Source organism: Gambusia affinis, linkage group LG19 (genome assembly GCF_019740435.1).
Source record: "Gambusia affinis linkage group LG19, SWU_Gaff_1.0, whole genome shotgun sequence".
Lineage (NCBI taxonomy): Eukaryota > Metazoa > Chordata > Actinopteri > Cyprinodontiformes > Poeciliidae > Gambusia > Gambusia affinis.
The window spans coordinates 7,329,140-7,346,830 of record NC_057886.1 but is presented as its reverse complement, the minus strand read 5'-3'; the positions used below and the strand labels follow the sequence as shown (position 1 = coordinate 7,346,830).

The following is a 17,691-nucleotide window of genomic DNA, read 5'->3' as shown; positions in this document are numbered from 1 at the left end:
AACGATGAAAGAACCTAGGGAATAGAGGAAGGACAAAAGGAAAGAAACAAAGGAAGGAGAAACACGAGAAGTGAAGTGAAGAAGTGAAGGAGGAAAGACACAAGGACAGAAGGGATGGAAGATGACAAGTGCATGAGTGAAGGACAGGACAGAGACAGAAGCGAGGTAAGAGACACAAAGGGGTAGAAATATGAGGGCAAATAGGAAGGAAGGATATAAAGATGGACAGAGAAGGAAAGGACACCGGACAGAAAATCACATATAGAAAATGGATTAGAAAATAAAGTCAGCGTAACGCTTGAAAGACAACCCTTATTTGACATGCAGTCTGTGAAAAATTTGCACTAAAAATGGAAGTGGATGTCAGTAATTATGGCTGTTGCTTTTAGGCTGGAATGATCACAAGTCAAACAAACTGTTCCAAGTTAGAATTTATTGCAGATTTTCTCTAGTTCACACAAAGTAAAAAATATACATGTAATCTTAAATATATAATTACATCTCTACAAAATGCCAGTTGCAGAGAAACTTTGAGAAACTTTCTCCAGCTATCAAGAATCTTCTGTCATATTCTGGGCTGGATGGTCGACAACTAGCCGAGTTTATTTAAATAGATTGTGTTTTAGAGGGTTTTAAGGAATAGACCACAATTTCTAATATGGAAGAGGTCAGTGCCAATATATTTGCTTAATGCTAAGTTTTGGTGTGTTGGGACCATGGTCCTGTTGGAACATCCAACTGTATCCAAGTTTTATCCATTTTGTACGACTGGAAGCCAAACAAACCCTCAGTTTGATACTGTCACCATGATGCCTGATTGTTCTAACATTATTCTCAGAATTTTTGATAAACAGCTAAATCTGACAATTTAACAGTTCACCAGAAGGCATTTTGATTGTTCTTGTGGGCAGCTTGATATTTCCATCAGGCTTGAAGATGACCATTTAATAGCTAGGGTTTGTTTCTTGGCCAACACCCTCTCAGTTCATTGAGCTTTGAACACCTGGGCTTTCTTGAACATCCTAACCATGTTCTTGTTGACGCCGAGGGTCATGTGGTTAAAGCTTGGACACAATCGTGTTTGCTCCAATGGCACATTGATCCCAAAAACACACCAAAACTGGTTTTGGAATATTTACTTAGTTAGCCGTAACCATTAAACTTACTGGAAATGTTTGACGATGGTTTAAAGTCCATCAGCAGGAAACAAACCAGTTCAAACAAACTCAATTGACTCTGCTGGGAAGAATGGTCCAACACCAAACCAGAATTGTGCCAGAAGCTTGTTGATGATTTCTAGGTTCAACTCACTAATGGAACACACTGTATCTCCAAATATTATCATGGGGTTCAAATACATCCTTAAAGGCCCAAAATGAATTCCCTTCGATGGCGAGTGTATGTAAACTTTTAACTGGAAGTGTAAGTGCAACAAACTGAAAGTACATAAAAACACAAATTGATCTCTCGAGGTTTCTGATGAGCGAAACCTCTTCTTGATAATGTTCTTGTTCACAAAATAGAAGGAGAAGTCTTCATAAAGGAAAATTTCAATCTAGGTTCAAAATGACCATGTTTCTGCCTTAAACTCATCATTTCCGATCTGCCAGTCTTTGCAGCAGCGCAATGACCGTATCCTGCTTGGAGGAGAGCAGCTCCAAGGCCGTGGCTATCCTTCCAAGAGACTCTGACATCCGCACCTCCCTCCTCTCACGCCTCTTCTCTCTGGCTTCCACCCTGCGCCGAGCCACCCGATCCAGGTAGCCCTGCTCTTCCTGCTGCTTCAGGACCTCCTGGAACAACCCGATGCTGCCTTGCTCCTTGTTTCCTTTCTGGTTCTGCCCCCCTGTCCCCACACTCGCAGGTGCAGATAGCGAAGCGGCACTGGAAGTGGTGTGAGAGGAAGACAATGTGGGGAACGAAGAGAGGCCAAGGATGTTCTGAGTGTGGCTAAGTGGGGTCGTACCGAGGCAGAAAGGTGTGACACCTGACGTGAAAGACGGACCTTTTCGGCTTTTGTAGGCCGACGAGCCCAGGTCTGTGCTGCCAGATGAGCCGAGAGCAGAAGATGCAGAGGCTGTTTCAGTGAAACATGGTGAAGAGATAAACGATGGAGACGGTACGATGGTCGCTGGCTGAATGCTAGTAGTGACAATGTCACCATTGAGGACAATAACTGGCTTGACCTCTGGAGCATTGACAAGCGTAACAGTTGTTGCAGTCTGTGAGGGACTGGCAGCGGTGCTACTCATGATTTGATTGGCGGCAGCTCCCAGACTGGCCGTATCCAAACCCCCGGTCCCAGCAAAGTCCCCATTGGGACGGATGATGGTGGTGGGCTGCGGAAGCTGTGCTGGTTTTGCAGGGATCTTTGTTGAAGGAATGGCCAGTGAAGAAGCTGTACTGCTACCTTTGTTCCTTTTGTTGCTAACGATCTGCGAGCCAATAGTATCACAGAGCGTGGCATCCATGAGCTACAGAGAGAAAAGGAAAACCACAAACTATTTTTATTCATGATACCAAGATGAGCAGCTAGTTATACCTTGTAAAATTAACCCAATTAATACCCCTCAGATCGCTGTAAAGCAGGAAGATACTGCCTTGAATTTTGTCTCTGGAAATTTTGAAGGACTTTTATAGACAATACAAGGTATATATAGACACAGAGGCTTTATCTCCTGGATTATGTACCGCTGTATAGAAGAAAAGAGATCATCCTTTAATATTATGAGCTCATACAAAGTTAAGAAACTCTTCTATTGTACCAAGCACAAGAATTCCTGCACACTTTCTTGTTCAAATTTCACACTTTTCCTCACTCACAATTGTCAGAGTTGTCCATCCACAAAGGTTGAGTTACTTTATAAAAGAAAATGCTTCTCCAGGGATCTGTCTCTAAAGGAAGAACATGCAAAAAGTACACACTGGTAAAGAGTGAAGAACTGACGATGGGTGGCTGGACAGGTGGATGGAAAATGGGGGAAAAATTAATAATTTGGTGGATGAATGAAAGATAATTTATAAGATAGATGGGTGATAGACAGAAGCAGATGAATGGATGAGTGTATGGAAGTATGATGGATAGATGGATGAGTAGAACATTTAGACAGTGATCCTGGAATCAGTCCAGTTATAAGTCACGCTAAAGTTGACTTATAACTTTATAGCTTTAACACATCCTGTGTTAGCAGGATGTTTTAACATTATGCTAACACGACATTTAGCCCTGACTTTTATTTCTACAGCTTCTTTTTGGGGATTCAGATTTTGTGTCGCCTCCATTCATCTTAAAGGAAAACCTGTTAGACCAGATAATAGCAGTGCCTTCATGTGCCTTCATTCTACAACACTGCAAAAAGATAAAGCAAAAGAGCAACAGGACAGTCGGTGTCCAAACATTCTTTTATCCAAACTCATTACAAAATGCCATTCCTATATTTTGCTGCTTTAGGAAGGTTTGGATTAGTCTTAAAATGCCCAGCAGAGGGGTTTGTCTCCACGCTCCTCCTCCTGACTTACGTCAAAGAATTCCCAGGATGTTTTGGCATGTCCCGTCTCCCGGCTGCGGTCCTTGACCCTCTTGTACGTGACAATGAGGTTGTTCCACTTGCGGCGGATTTTTTCCACGGGAAGGATGTGGCCCTTTGAGGCCATCTCTTCCTGGACGCTCTGGAAGAGCTGGGAGCGCTCCCGCGTCTCATAGAGACCCCACCGGCGGCCGACGGCCTCTATCAGGCACAGGACAGCTTTGGAGGAGAAATCGGAGCCGGAGGAGAGCGTCTTGTCTGAGGGAGCAGGTGGCAGCACTGCAGCTGAGACGGGACAAAGGCGGCTTTGATCAGGGGCTTTCTCACCGTGCTTATCGTCACATAACTTTAAAAGGAGCACATAAATCATAGCCGGTGCTGCCGTGACATACTTAAGAATATGTGCCCAAAAATGATGACACAGGGTTTCCATCAAATTATTATAAGCCTGGTGGGCCACCAGGCTTTACTTGCTCCCCCACCAGGCTAAACAATGTTCATTTATTTTAGTTTTTTTAAAATAATTGTATTTTTTAAACATTTTATAGATGGTGTTTAGGTATTCGTCTTCCAATCTTCCAAAAATGCGTAACTATCAAGTAATATTTTCAAATTTTCTGTCAACTTTGAACATTTTTAAACTCAAAAACATGGCGGCGGTGGTTGGGCACTAGAGTATTCTGGAGGAAACCCGGTGACAGATAGAAATATCTTGGTGGAATTTATGTCATTCACCAACACAACGTGCAAAAGAAGGAAGAGTGGATAAAAATCATTTGCAATTGAAAATATAATTACTGCGGAGCGAATTTGCACATCTAGAGTCAAATTATTCCACATTGTTTTCAGCAAAATACTTTGAGTCAAATGAGATGGAGAGTGTCTACTGGAAATTTAGATTTTCAATTGAGTTCAGGTACAAACTTTGCCTAGGCCATTTTCAACACTTTGGTCTGGCTGTATTTTTAATGCTGCTGCACATTAGGAACACTAACCCTTTTCACAACCTCAAGGGTTTTGTAGCCTGATCTTCCAGGATCGACCTATTCTAGCTCCACTCATCTTCCATCAAGTCTGACCAGCGTTGCACAGCATGATGCTGTCACCACCATGCTCCACAAAGGGAATGGTGAAAACAGAGCTGTGGAAGTCATGTATCGTTTTCCTTCACTTCACTTTGTTTTGGCCGATCACACCAAATCGCAACAAAACGTATTCAAATAATTTCTGGTTTAAAATGTGAAAAAAAAAAAAAACGGTATGAAGGGTTTTGTAAACGATACTAATTTAATGGTTTAATCGCATTTGTGTATTTCGTGGATTTACCATCTAGAAATATGCAGCATATCACTGGATTTTACACATCAATGTGGTTTCTTCTCTTACCTGGGGCAATCTTCAGGTATGTTTTCCCATCGGACGATGATGTAAAGAACCGATCTGTGCTCACGGGATCTGAGATCAAACAAATTACAAGACAAGACTTGAAATGGTGCATGTATGAATATGATTATTATGTGGTATATTAACACGGAGATTAAACCTCTTATAGCTTTTAAACAATAACTGAGGTTCAGTGTCAACAGACAGATCTATGGCCCCATGAATGGACTCATCTGTGCTCACACAGCAGAACGGAGGGAGCCGAGGTGTTGGCCTGCAGCTCCGAGTCAGTCAGTTCCTCCGCAGTCTGCTGCGCCCCTCCTCCTGCTCCTGCTCCCGCTCTGCATGCGGCATCTCCGCAGGGCGCAGGCGACTCCCGGCTGCCCAAACCCAGCGCAGATGAGCTTTCATCCCCGGCTTCGGTTTTCACATGCATCGCTGCGCCGCCTCCATGCAGGTTCGCGTCCATAGCTGCTGCGGCATGGAGAAGATGAAGAAGACGAAAAACAAGAAGGGGAAAAAAACAAGAAAAAGAAAAAAAAAAACTAACGTATGCGCTCGTTTTTGTCTGCGCAGGCGTTCAACGGGAGAGAAAGTTTGGAGATCGCGGTTGTTGATCGGCGATGCACGCTCCGGCCGGAAGTCACGCCGCCGCGTTCGGCTCGAGGAACGTTCCGCTCGGCCGCGTGCGCGCCAGGGCGACTCTCCCCCCGCGCGGATTTTGTTTTCCAGCGACGAGCAGAGAAATGGCTGCGCCGTCCACCTCAGCTCAGCTGGCGGATGCGCAGGGCGGCTGCGCAGCTCGCCGCACGGATTTGCTGCCGGGGAAGTGTGATAGTGACGTCAGCTGATGGCACGGCACGTGGTTAGCGAACGCCGCAGCTTCAAAAATAAGGTCAAATGCATCAATTCAAACCTACAGGAAAAATATGCGTACCCAGAGTAGGTCTGATCTAAAATGTGTTCAAAAACTGAACACATTTTAACAATAAATTGTTTCAGAATTTATTTTAACTTATTTTTCTTAATATTAATATATGTCAAGCATTGATATTTGGTTATTTTGAAGATTATTACTGACAGCTAATAAAAACACACTTCAAATATAGGCTAATTGATATTAGCCACCATGATCATTTTTAATTCATGAAAGGCGAGTTCGTAATAATTTAGGAGCCTCTTGACTTGGCCCATACAATCCTCCCTGCACAAGAAGGGTGAATCCAAAAATGTCACAAGTGAAGCTGATCACAGGAAAATTGAGCGGAAGGGGGAAAAAAAGGGCCAGAAAATCAATTAAGTCCGTAGCAAAGCTACTGGTTGATTGCCTAATGGAGATGCAAAACTGACAATAATTCATGCAAACTAAGCATTAAGTGTACAAGCTCACATTTCTTGAATTAAAAATATAATTAGGGCCGAGCAGCTAAGCGCTGCGAAGGCCTATTGTAATCGTACTGTTTCGTATTTGTTTTGCAAATGAATTGGCTTTTTGGGGGCTTTATCATTTACAAAATCTCACCAAACTTGGCGGACACATACAGCCTGTGTAAAATTTACATATTTTAAGGTCGTTGCAAAAATCGCAAAAGAAATGGCTCAACGGCACCACCTAGGAACTTTCAAAATACCTTCTGCTATGACCTTACTTCATTGTAGAGACATGGATTTTGGTACAGTTGTAGAGCTCACCAAGACACTCAGAATTTACAATTAATGTCATAGTGCAAGTATCACAGGAAGTTGGCCATTTTGGATTGAAGGTCCCATTTTGACCCCATTTTGGCCGTTTACAGCCTTCGTATTTGATCGAACTCCTCCTAGTAATTTCCATTGATCGGCTTCAAACTCGGTCAAACTTTGTGCATGCTGAAGGAGGGTTGCCTGGGGTCAAAGTTCGCCTACTCGCCATGAAACACGAAATTGTTGTATCTCCTACACAAAATTTCAGAGGCACCAAACTTTCAGTGATTGATCATCATCGGGTCATGATGTTGTGGTCAACATCATTTGACCACAATATCCAATGGTCAAATGATGACATCATTTAAGCCACGCCCCTTGAGAACAGGAAGTGTCATGTTTTACTGTGAACGGTCGCTATCTTTGACCTAATCAACATGAAACTGTGTACAGAAACATGAGACATGTTGGTGTGTTGTGGATTCCAGCCCCGACCGGCTTCGATGGAGCAGGTGGGCGTGGCGAAGTGACCACTAACGCCGCTGTCATACGTTTGGCTCTGAATTTCAGTTTTGGGCCGAGCTTCTCCAAACTCACTAGGATGGATCCTTATACACCTGCCGACAGGAATCCATAACAACCTTTGGTGGGCATGGCCTAATTTCTCTATAGCGCCCCCTAGAATATTTTAAATGATCAGCCCCAAGCCATGCTTTAACATAGAATTACGAAACTTGGTACACATGTGCATCTTGTTAGGACGTACAAAAAGAGTCTCTTGGAGCCATGTTCTAAACCCAACAGGAAGTCAGCCATGTTGGATTGAAGCCATCATTTTCTCTTTTTTTATAGTTGTCGTATCTGATCGAACTCCTACAGTTTTTCAGATACAGACTTCAAAATCACTCCTCACAGTTTTGAGGCATTGAAGATCAAAAGTTATCAAAGGATTTCTCGTACATCAAAGCATGTGGGTGTGGCTATGTGTCAGACTTTGACTATTCGCCATGAAACATCAAGTTTCAGTCACTTCCAAATGGAAGGTCACAGCTGCATCAGACTTCCTATGTCTCTCTACAGACCAGTCCCGATCACATTGTCATGTTCAACTGATGACATCACCTTAGCCCCGCCCACTCCCGACAGGAAGTCACCTGTTTTTTTCTGCTGTATGTCTTACTTTTACTCCATTATTTGTATGGATTTAATCTTGTGCCAACTGACATAAAATGATATGATAATGAACTCTGTCAATGCTGGCTGAACCATCTGGGCGTGGCCAAATGGCAAATGTCAATCTCTTGCCATAGGCATACGGTCGTCTCTAAATCACACATGGAGCGGGCAGCAGTGCTGGAACCCCCGCGGTTCATCCAACAATATTTTTTTTTCAACTTTTCAAGAAATTTAGGATGTTATGCACAAGTTTAGGAAACACCCTAGGTTAATTTATTACAGAAACATTCAAAAGACATCCACAGTCAGTGCAGACGTTAAAACCTTTTGGCAGTTTTAAACATTGTACCACATTGTAATAAAAAACAAGCCATAAAAAACAAATTCATTTAAGCATAAAACATACAAAAACATCAAAAAGAAACTGTAATTGCAAATTGCATTGGTCTTGCATAAAAAAAAACAAACCTTAAGGTCTTAATTGTATTGAACACTTGGTCATTTTTGTTTGCAGTTTACTCACAAACGCATTGAAAGTGAAGATTTCGGAGATTGATTTAGAAGAAAAAAAGAGTTTCTCAAAGAGATAAACATTCAACAACTGTTTTCTGTCCATCGGAGCCATTTCAGGCTTTACGCACAATTACATCAGCTTTTGAGGGCAACTAAGATGAATAATACATACCTCTCGCTTTGTGGTAATGCATTCCTCTTTACATAAAAGACTGAAGGTTGACATCCTAACCATCAAATCCTTATCTGAGTAATACTTTTATCAACTGATGTGCTTAACCAGAATTTGGATTTTAACAAAGAGGAACAGCAACATAATAAAACTTCAAAAGTGGCTGCAAATACAAACTTGGCCTCAACAGGCCACCGTTAGGTCAGACATTAGTACTGGTATTCCTCTATGGATTAAAGCAGTTTTAGTGAGACCTTTGCCATGTTAAAATGTCCAAACTGAAAACTCAGTTTTACTCTGAGAGCTAAATCCAGGTTTAGTTTTCACTCAGGGTGGATTTGCGGCGCATTGTGCGATCATAATGTCGTGAACCGTTGCAACAGAGAAAGGCTTCGGATACCTTCAGCACTTCATCCCCCTACATTAATATGCATCCTCCATTGCATGCCTCTCAAATTTCATAAGTTAAGGCCATATATATTTGTAAATAAATACTAAAAACTGTCATAATCTAACTACGATTTAACACTTTAAAATCTTGTATTTAAAAAATTTATTAGCTTGGACCTTTGGTTATTTCTAGTTGTAAACATCTCAGGTTACGCCGCCATTTAATTCCCCTGCAGTGTCAAATATTTGAGTTTCCCTTGTGTATCTCTTTTCTTCTGGTGAACAAGAGTTTAGATAGATTATAGTGATAAATAATTGTGAAATATTAGGGACGGGGAGGTCAGTGATTAGGGTTGGTGCCTATCTCTTGTGGTCAGTGGATGAGAGGCGGGGTACGCTCTGGACGGGGTCACCAGTCCATCACAGAAACACACACACACACACACACACACACACCTAAGGACAATAAAGAGACCAACTGACCTAACAGTCATGTTTTTGGACTATCTGGAGATGAACATGCAACCAGGCCGGGCTGTGAACCCACCTTCTTGGTTGCCTTGTTGTTGTTTCCTATATTAAAGTGTTACCTGAGGAGCTACTTTTGGCGCTCGTTTCCTTGGGAAGCCTTTCTGTGCGCTTTAAGATAAAGACTTTTACATGCGTTTTTGTTTTAAAAGTCTGTGGGCCAACCGCTTGCAAAAGTGAGTCTCAAAGTTCCCTCAACTGGCACAGCAACGTTTCAGAGCAGACGGTTGAGTCCTGTGTTTTAGCTCAACGCAGTCCTGACCAATCCACACAATAGTTTCACATGGCAAGGGAGCATGTGACATGAGGCTGACAGCAAAAATGACACCATTTTTTTAACCTGAAAATGACAACCGATTTCAAAACTCCGGCCGGACCGTGCAGGACGAGACTTTTCTAAGACTCTCATGATGAAGATAACCACAGAACATCATATTGAGAATCTGCTCTGCTCTACTTCAGATCATATCAAAGCATGTTTTTCAAAGAGTGTGCCAGACGTTCAGTAATATTATAACATTTTCTTTCATTAGTTAAACAGAATATTTAAAAAAATGTTGATCCTGGTTAGATAAAGAGTAATGAAATTACTGTCAACGCAACATTTAAATGTTATTTGTGTATAGCCAGCGTCTGTAAGCGGTGATCTGTGAGTCTGTGGTCTAATCCCGGATGTTGAAGGCTTTCTTGAATTCTCTGTCAAAGAGCTGCTGCAGGTGTTTGCCCATGTCCAGGTATTCTGGATTGTTCTGTAAAAAAAGATTCAAGAGGTTGTTAGTTCACCAAGAAGAAGAGGACGGTCTTTGAAGGAGCAATACGCAATATGACTGATGAAGAAGAAAAATATGCATTCTATATTTTCTAAAAAAAAATAAAAAAAATTATAGGATTTTGAACATCTGAGAAATATTTGAATTCAATGTATTTTGAAGTGAAATTTGCTTTTTTGCAGTGAAACTACATTTTCTCAATTGGACATAATCAAATGCTTTTTGTTTACATTGCAACATGAAACGCCTGAGACGAAACCCTACATTTTAGGCAGTGAAACACTTTTCATTAAATTGCTGTGGGAGTCTTAGACTTAAACTGTTTTAAATGTTCAATCTCTTCCAGGCTTTCCTAGCAGCAGAATAAAACTGGTCTGTTTTTTCTATTTTCTTGTCTCCCTTTTTACCCAAATTATTGGAAAATAAACATTCATATTATTCCAGGGTTTCAATCAATTTATTATAAGCCTGGTGGGCCACCAGGCTAAACAATGTTAATTTATCTTAGTTTTTTATATATATATATTAATTATTGCCTTTCTTTTAAAGATTTTATTGTTGATGTTTAGGTATTTGTCTTCCAATCTTCCAAAAATGCATAACAATCAAGTAATATTTTCAAATTTTCTGTCAACTTTGAACATTTTTTAACTCAAAAACATGGCTGACTGCTCTAGCGCTCAACCACCAGACTTAGTAAGTTTTCTGGGGGAAATCCTGTATTCATAAAAAAAATATTCATTGATGAGATTAATAAGAGTAAAAAATATTTTTGATAAGTTTATGAGACTGATTATTATACAAATTATGCACATTAACATAGATGGCTTATTAAATATGTTGAGCTTTGCTAACTTAAAACTCAACTTAAGTTAAGTTTATTACTTATAAGATAGCAGAAAAAAAAAAGAAGTCAAAACCTGTACTTACTATAAATGTGAATTTAAGCTAAAACGTCAAATGGAATAAAATGTGGAAAAGATTGCATGGTACAATGCAAGATTTCCCCTCTACAGAAATCACTTTTTAACACATTCAATATGTTTTGAAAATGTCAGAGAACATTACCCTGATACTGAGCGGTTTTCTGTGCACAAGTGCTAAATGTTTCCAACGTTTGCTTACCCTGTTGTATGTGGCAGAGTTGGTGAAAATGAGCTGAACGTCAGACACAAACTCTCCAACAGTCTGGTATTCGTTCCTCTGAAGTTTGTCTGCGATCTTATCCAGCCACATCGGAGTCTTAATAACGCTGCAGTAATTTTCCAGCTGTGAGTGTCAAGCACAAATTGTGTTCGCAATCATTTTAAGACGACAGAATCCTTGTAATGTAGTGATATGATAATCGGCACTGTGATTTCAGCGGGAGCAGACATAGTTCCTGCACTTTGAATCAATTAAGTTTGATTCTGTGGACACAGAAAGACGTGAGAAGTCACTTACATACTGACTCGGGTTGGTGGCAAATATCTGCTCCTCATCAGCGCTGCATAGATAGAGGAGGAGATACTGGCATTCCTGTGCAGGAGAGACAGGAAAGATGAGTTGCAGCAGGACGTCTGAGCGACAGCTTTTTATATGAACAGACTTCCTGACTGGAGCAGAGAAAAAGATGCTCACCAGCATCTTTTTCTTAGATATTGGATGGGACACGACGACTTCGGTTCTCTGCTCGTCGGGGTACCAGCACTCCTTATTGAATTTAAAGATGCAGAATGTGCAAAACCACTGGTTGTCATCCCTGAAAAAAAAAAAAAAAAAAAAAACATATATGTAACAAAACTAACTCTGAGGGGACAGAATCTGGTCTCCACTGGACTACAGGATCCATCATCTTCCTTCAAACTCAAAACAACGGCAGTGTAAATGTTGATATGTTGGACAGGCTTGAGTGGTAACACGACAAAACTAAAGGTAGTTACTGACTTAAAATACTGCAATAATTCTTCAGGTATGTAGTTGTTTAGTTCTTTTTGCTGTTATAGATTTATAAAGAAGGCGTTTACAGTTACGCACATTGTAGCTATCTCATTTTAGATAGCATGACAGTATGATTATATATGTTTAAACATATTTTTTATGGGTGTAAACATAAGGAAATGAAATTTATTGCGAAAAACATCAAGTTGTGTTCGAATCATTTGGAGGAGAGTGAACCATCATCAGCGTAGACAGAGCGTCTGCATGGTGCAGCATGAGATTAAGAATTTCTATTGCATCTAATAAAATATTAGAAGTATTTATCTAACTTTCTTCCCATACTGTCAGTAGCTACATTTCTATTGATCATAAAATTACACAAATTGAAATTTTGAAAATAAATTTGCTCAATGGAAACACGGCCATTTTGAAAAAGTTTGTTAGAAACGGGGTTTTTTTGCATGAGGATGATATCATTTTTCGGTGGCATCAAAATTAGCGTATTTCAGAAAAGTGCAATGAAAACGGTTTTCACAAACTTCTCTGAAAGAAATATTGTTGTTACATTTATTACAGCAATAAAGAATTGAATTGAACTTCAGCTGACATCAGTTTCGAAAAGCAAAAAGCCAATGTAACTAATAAAACTCAAATTGTGATGTAGTAAACCTAAGATAAGATAAGGATCATCCTCTAACTGCAAATCGATGTAAAACACAGTTTGTTTCAGGAATGTATTTCTATCTATTCTATAAGGGAATAATAACAAAATATGGAACCACAAACGCTCTTCCCCTTACTTATCCAGATGTGGAAAATATTCAGATCAAATATACTTCTCAAAACTGCCTAAGGCCTGCAGAAAAACTCCCGATAAACCCAACAGACCAGACAAAATAAGTCTTGTTTCCAAATGCCACGACTGTCAGACAAATTGAGAAGGCGTTAGTTCTTACTCCAGTATTGTGTCGCCTAGATGAGGCAGGTGGCAGTTCTGGTGGAATGATCTCGGACATTTATCACACTCCACCAGGTCCTCCTCTCCCTCACTTTTACAGATGCAACAAATGTCGTCATTTTTGTCATCGTCCTGTAAAGTCAGTCAGGCCATTAATTTCATAATTGAATTCAATTTCGTGATTTTACAGCTTGTGAAATGCAAAACTAAACGAGCGACACGTTTACCAGGTCTTCAGGTTTCGGTTTGCACCGTTTGCACTTGCATAGCAACGAATGCATCATCAAGACCTTTGCCTGAAAGAGAAACGTAGACAAATTCTCAGGCTTTTGTTTTTACAATTTAGGGCTTCTGATTTAGAAAGATTTCAGACTTCATCTTAGAACAGTTTCATGAAACAACATCACTCAAACTGTGGCAAACCTAACTTGATTCTGCCTACTCCCCAGCTTCACAACACACAATTAAAACTTCTAACCTGAAGCATCAATATGTTGAGGATTTTAAAAGCAAAAAAAAAAAAAGCACATTTGTGTAAAGGAAGTAAGAAAAAATAACAGGACATTGTGATTGTCGATATATATACATATATATATATATATATATATATATATATATATATATATATATATATATATATAAAAAAATATATATAAAAATATATATATATATATATATATATATATATATATATATATATACACGTATATATATACATATATATATGTATATATATATACAGCTCTGGCAAAAATGAAGAGCCCACTGCACTGACTCCCATGCCATGAAATTAAGCACTAACGGAAAATACCAAGAAGAAAAGTTCATTTTAGACTTCAGCTACAATAATCTAATCTACGTCATCATGTCGGGGTTCTGGGTTACCTCCAGGAGAACGCTGAGGGGTTCCCCTTTGTACAGGATGTCCTTCCTCCAGGAGGCGTCTGTCTGGTTTAGTGCCGTGTTCACAAACTCCTCCGGACTCATCCAGCTCACCTCGGTGCGGATACTTTTCCCACATTTTCCTGGTGGGGGGGGTGAGCGAGGCAATAAAAGATAACAGACACGTTTCATACGTCAGCGCACGGCGTCTGACAGCAGAATTGATTTAGTTTAACACTTATTGTTCTCCGGCTGAGTCATGGTCACCTGATGCGAAGCGACTTTTGTGTAAAGTCCCAGTTAAATCTCCACACGTCACTCTGAACATGCTCTTGTAATGATCCGGGCTCACTCGTGTCGGCTCGCCTTGTTCTTCCGTTTCTTCTCCTTTGGGAGACGAAAGTGGTGCAAATGATATTTATTACATCAGCACCTTGCTGTCTGCTAGTGTTTGTGTAGAAACCGGCACCTGAGGCTTCCTCTGCTAAAGGCTGCGCTTCCTCTTCATCCTCACTGCCTTCTTCATCTGACAGCACAAAAACGAAGGTTTTCAGTTAAGAAAAAAAAAAAAGCAGAAATTGGTAATAATGAATCTTGATGAAATAGGGTTACCTGTGTTTGAATGACTGGCAACAAACAGGGCTTTTCTGGCCTGGCAAATCACAGACGTGGATGAGTGAGTCAAAAATAATGAGGATTCCTCTCTTTGTTGTCGTTTTGCTTTTACCTGTCTGATTCTTCTTTTGTAGACCGCTGCCTTCAGGTGCCCGTCCTTTTAAAGGAACGACTGCATATGTGAGTGAACCGACATAACGGACCACAAATAATTGCACAGCTCCAAAACGGCGTTTCGGCAAACCTTGATAAGTTTTCCCAAAGGGGTGTCCTTGCATCGAATGCTCAATTTCCAGTTCTTGGCGCTTCCTTTCCCTGCGAACTTCTCAAACTCAGATGGAGTGAACCGCTGTTTGTCCACCTGGATGCACTTTTCACCTGAAAACAAAACGACTCGATTCTTTCACATAAATGACTCACGGAGAATCGAACAGGCTAATGAACACGGTCTGACCTTTAGCCAGCTTGTCTCGTATGAGCGTCCCCTCCACCTCGCCACAGGTCACAGGCAGCTGGGTCTTATAGAGGGGCCAGGTCCAGATCTCACCCGCCTCCCCCTTCCTTGGAGACGCTGAGGAAGAAAGACAACGGACTGGGATTTTTGATCTTCAAACTGGAACTTTCACGGACTACAAAAAAAAGGAGCCATAGCCATAAAAATACGGTTTGCATCTGTAACTACAAAAGCGATAGATCATTTGCGGAGGGGTGAAAGCACACTGCAGTCAGGTGGACAAGCAGCAGCTGTAATGGTACGTTTGATTTCCACAAAAAAAACAAAAACCTGAATTGCTGCTTACCGTTAGTCATGTTTAAAGAGTTCACTTTAAACATGGCTGCCACAAAAAGACACCCGTTTATTTGCACCGCTGACACTTTGCGGCTTGTTAAAAACTACTTTGCTATCTGGAAAAGTCTGGAATTTGAGTTCAGTATTTTCAAAGTCTTTATAACTGTGGAAAAATAAAATAAGAGTACGGAAATCAACTTTGTTCCCTTGACGTTCACGCTGTTCTTTTCTGAATCGAGCTCTACCCTCCTTGAGTCCTTCCTCCATTTCTGAAATGGATTTCTGATCCACATCAATATGCAGATAAGGATATTGCAGCTCTACACCTGTTAAATTATGCAATGAAGTGTTGCACTTAGCTTGGCACCTCATACCTAAAATCTACTCAAAACACACAATACAACAGGCAACGTGCAGAGATTAAACGGCGAATCCCGGAGCCGATGCACGCATACCAACAAAAGTGAACTGCCAGAGAGGTGACTTACAGAAATGGATTTTCTTGGCCTTTTTCTTCTGACCTGGAGTCTGTTTTGCTGACGAGCCCGGCTGCTCATCGTCGCCTTCGCTGCTCCCGCTTCTGAGCTTCCTCTTCTTTTTGGCGGTCTTCGTTTCCTTCTCCTCGCCGTCGGAAACCTTCGAGCTTCCCCTTTCGTCGTTCTCTTTGGTTTCCCTCCTTTCAGGTAGTTTTGGGTCAAAGTGGAAAGAGCCTTAAAGCAGAAAATTTACAAATAACTTATGGCATGATTTTTTTTTTTCTTCCAACACAGGACCTGAATTAATAAAAGAAAGACCCAACATGATAACGATGTGCTATTTAAAACATTTTTAGATATTATTTTACATTCTTTTAGTTTGTAATGGTCAAATGAAACAGTAGAGCTCAATACATCTTACCGTCCATGAGGCTATTGTGCAGCAGCTTCAGGATGGGATACCGGCTCATGATGACGTCTTTGAAGACACATTTCCAGAACAGCGGGATGTGCTCCGAGTTCTCCTTCTCAAGCCAGTCCAAGAGTTCATAAACAGCTCTTCTCATTTTATCTTTACTTCTCATCCGGATCGTGGTCTAAACACACACCGACAGACATTCAGAGAAATCAGTACTCGATCGAAAGCAAAATGGCAACAAAAATTAGGGTCGTTATTTGTCAGTTCAGGTTTATTTAAATATGGATTTGTTTGGCATTTTAAGGACTAAGTTGTTAGACAGCTGTTTCTCTGATGAATTAATTCAATTGAAAGATAGGAACGTTAGTAGGACTTTGTAATACAAGAGACATTTCAAAAGTTACACACAGGTATTGTCTGGATGTGACAGCAAGCAGATTTTAAATATATACACATACTTTTTTTATTTCTTCTTCTTCTTTTTTTTTTTTTTTACTAATTTGAAAGTATCTCGTCACTTCCCTCCGTTTGGGTTGCCATGGGTTACGCCGGATGTTCTTCCCCAGTTTATCCTGGGGAGGGAACGGGGTTCGAACCTGCAACCCTCCGAGCCGCGAAGTGCCTGCTCAGTCACCCTAACCCGTAAACTACCAACAAACTTTACTTCAGTTGTACATTAAAAATAATCAGTGCATACGCTAAAAGAAGCAACTATTTATATCCAAATTGTCAATTAGAGGTTAGAAGAGTAGGCGGACTGGTGGTATTCAGATTATTTACTCAATCAGCTGTGACCCAACTTATTTGGATAAAACAGCCCACGAAACCAAAGTCCGTGTTTATTTCCCGCGCGCGCACACATGATCTTTGGAACTGTGGGCGTGTGCTCCCATCGGCTTGAAAACTTTACCTTGTATTTGTCTTCCGGTATCAGGTTGTGGTCCCTGAGCTGGTTCAGGAAGGTCTGCGGGTTTTCCATGCAGGACATTTCTGTTTTACGACAGTGGAAAAAGCTGAGCAGCTCATTGTGATCCAGGAAATCCAGCGGGTCCATCACTGGTCAGCGTACAGGCCCTGCAAACCGAGCTTCTTTGCAGCTAAGTGCAAAACGACTACCCACGCTTGCTGCTGTTCCGCAGCTTAAACCGGCGCAGAAACAACTCGGGTACAAGAAGCGAAACACTTTTTCTTAAAAATATGTAAGAAGTGTCCGGATCAGGGACGGCCGGAAGCACTTCTAAAGGTTCCGTAGAGGAGCATCCCGCAAAAGCCTCCGCTGTTCCTCCTCCAGTGACGTTTCGAAAATGAAAGTAGTTTCGGGTTTATTACGAAATGTTGCCTTGACAACATTTGGCGCGATCAAATCAAAGGAAAAGATTTTGCGCCGTTGATTTATTTAGTGGTTTTTGGAGACAAAAGATCTCCCCCGTAACAAGAAAACAACTAAAGAGAGCGACATTAATTTGGGAAGAATAAAAATAAAAAAATAC

The 17,691-nt window shown here is 40.9% G+C and overlaps 2 protein-coding genes across 2 annotated transcripts; both read right to left on the bottom strand.

The window, feature by feature from the left end:
- Positions 1-426: 426 nt before the first annotated feature.
- LOC122822248 lies at positions 427-5,722 on the bottom strand. Its single transcript, XM_044100748.1, has 5 exons — positions 5,461-5,722; positions 5,154-5,381; positions 4,914-4,982; positions 3,520-3,812; positions 427-2,474 (listed from the first exon to the last, which is right to left on the bottom strand). The coding sequence occupies exons 2-5, from the start codon at positions 5,377-5,379 to the stop codon at positions 1,593-1,595; spliced, it is 1,470 nt and encodes a 489-aa protein (XP_043956683.1). The 5' UTR covers positions 5,380-5,381; positions 5,461-5,722; the 3' UTR covers positions 427-1,592.
- A 2,295-nt stretch (positions 5,723-8,017) lies between these two features.
- LOC122822245 (nuclear body protein SP140-like) lies at positions 8,018-17,274 on the bottom strand. Its single transcript, XM_044100745.1, has 16 exons — positions 17,112-17,274; positions 16,205-16,379; positions 15,796-16,017; positions 14,972-15,088; positions 14,762-14,895; positions 14,630-14,674; positions 14,515-14,554; positions 14,372-14,428; positions 14,170-14,289; positions 13,906-14,045; positions 13,248-13,316; positions 13,019-13,152; positions 11,763-11,883; positions 11,586-11,660; positions 11,268-11,411; positions 8,018-10,121 (listed from the first exon to the last, which is right to left on the bottom strand). Exons 1-16 carry the CDS (start codon positions 17,253-17,255, stop codon positions 10,035-10,037), a joined length of 1,824 nt encoding a protein of 607 aa, XP_043956680.1. The 5' UTR covers positions 17,256-17,274; the 3' UTR covers positions 8,018-10,034.
- Between the last annotated feature and the right edge of the window lie 417 nt (positions 17,275-17,691).

Excerpts from the sequence above, each read along its gene's own strand:
- LOC122822248 (XM_044100748.1), bottom strand. The coding sequence starts at position 5,379 with ATGGACGCGAACCTGCATGGAGGCGGCGCAGCGATGCATGTGAAAACC. Across the intron at positions 4,983-5,153 it reads GGCTCCCTCCGTTCTGCTGT|ATCCCGTGAGCACAGATCGG; the intron begins GTGAGCACAGAT and ends GTTTGATCTCAG. Across the intron at positions 3,813-4,913 it reads ATACCTGAAGATTGCCCCAG|CTGCAGTGCTGCCACCTGCT; the intron begins GTAAGAGAAGAA and ends GTCCCGTCTCAG.
- LOC122822245 (XM_044100745.1), bottom strand. The coding sequence starts at position 17,255 with ATGGACCCGCTGGATTTCCTGGATCACAATGAGCTGCTCAGCTTTTTC. Across the intron at positions 16,018-16,204 it reads GCACAATAGCCTCATGGACG|GCTCTTTCCACTTTGACCCA; the intron begins GTAAGATGTATT and ends TTCTGCTTTAAG. Across the intron at positions 14,046-14,169 it reads CAAAAGTCGCTTCGCATCAG|GAAAATGTGGGAAAAGTATC; the intron begins GTGACCATGACT and ends CCCCCCCACCAG.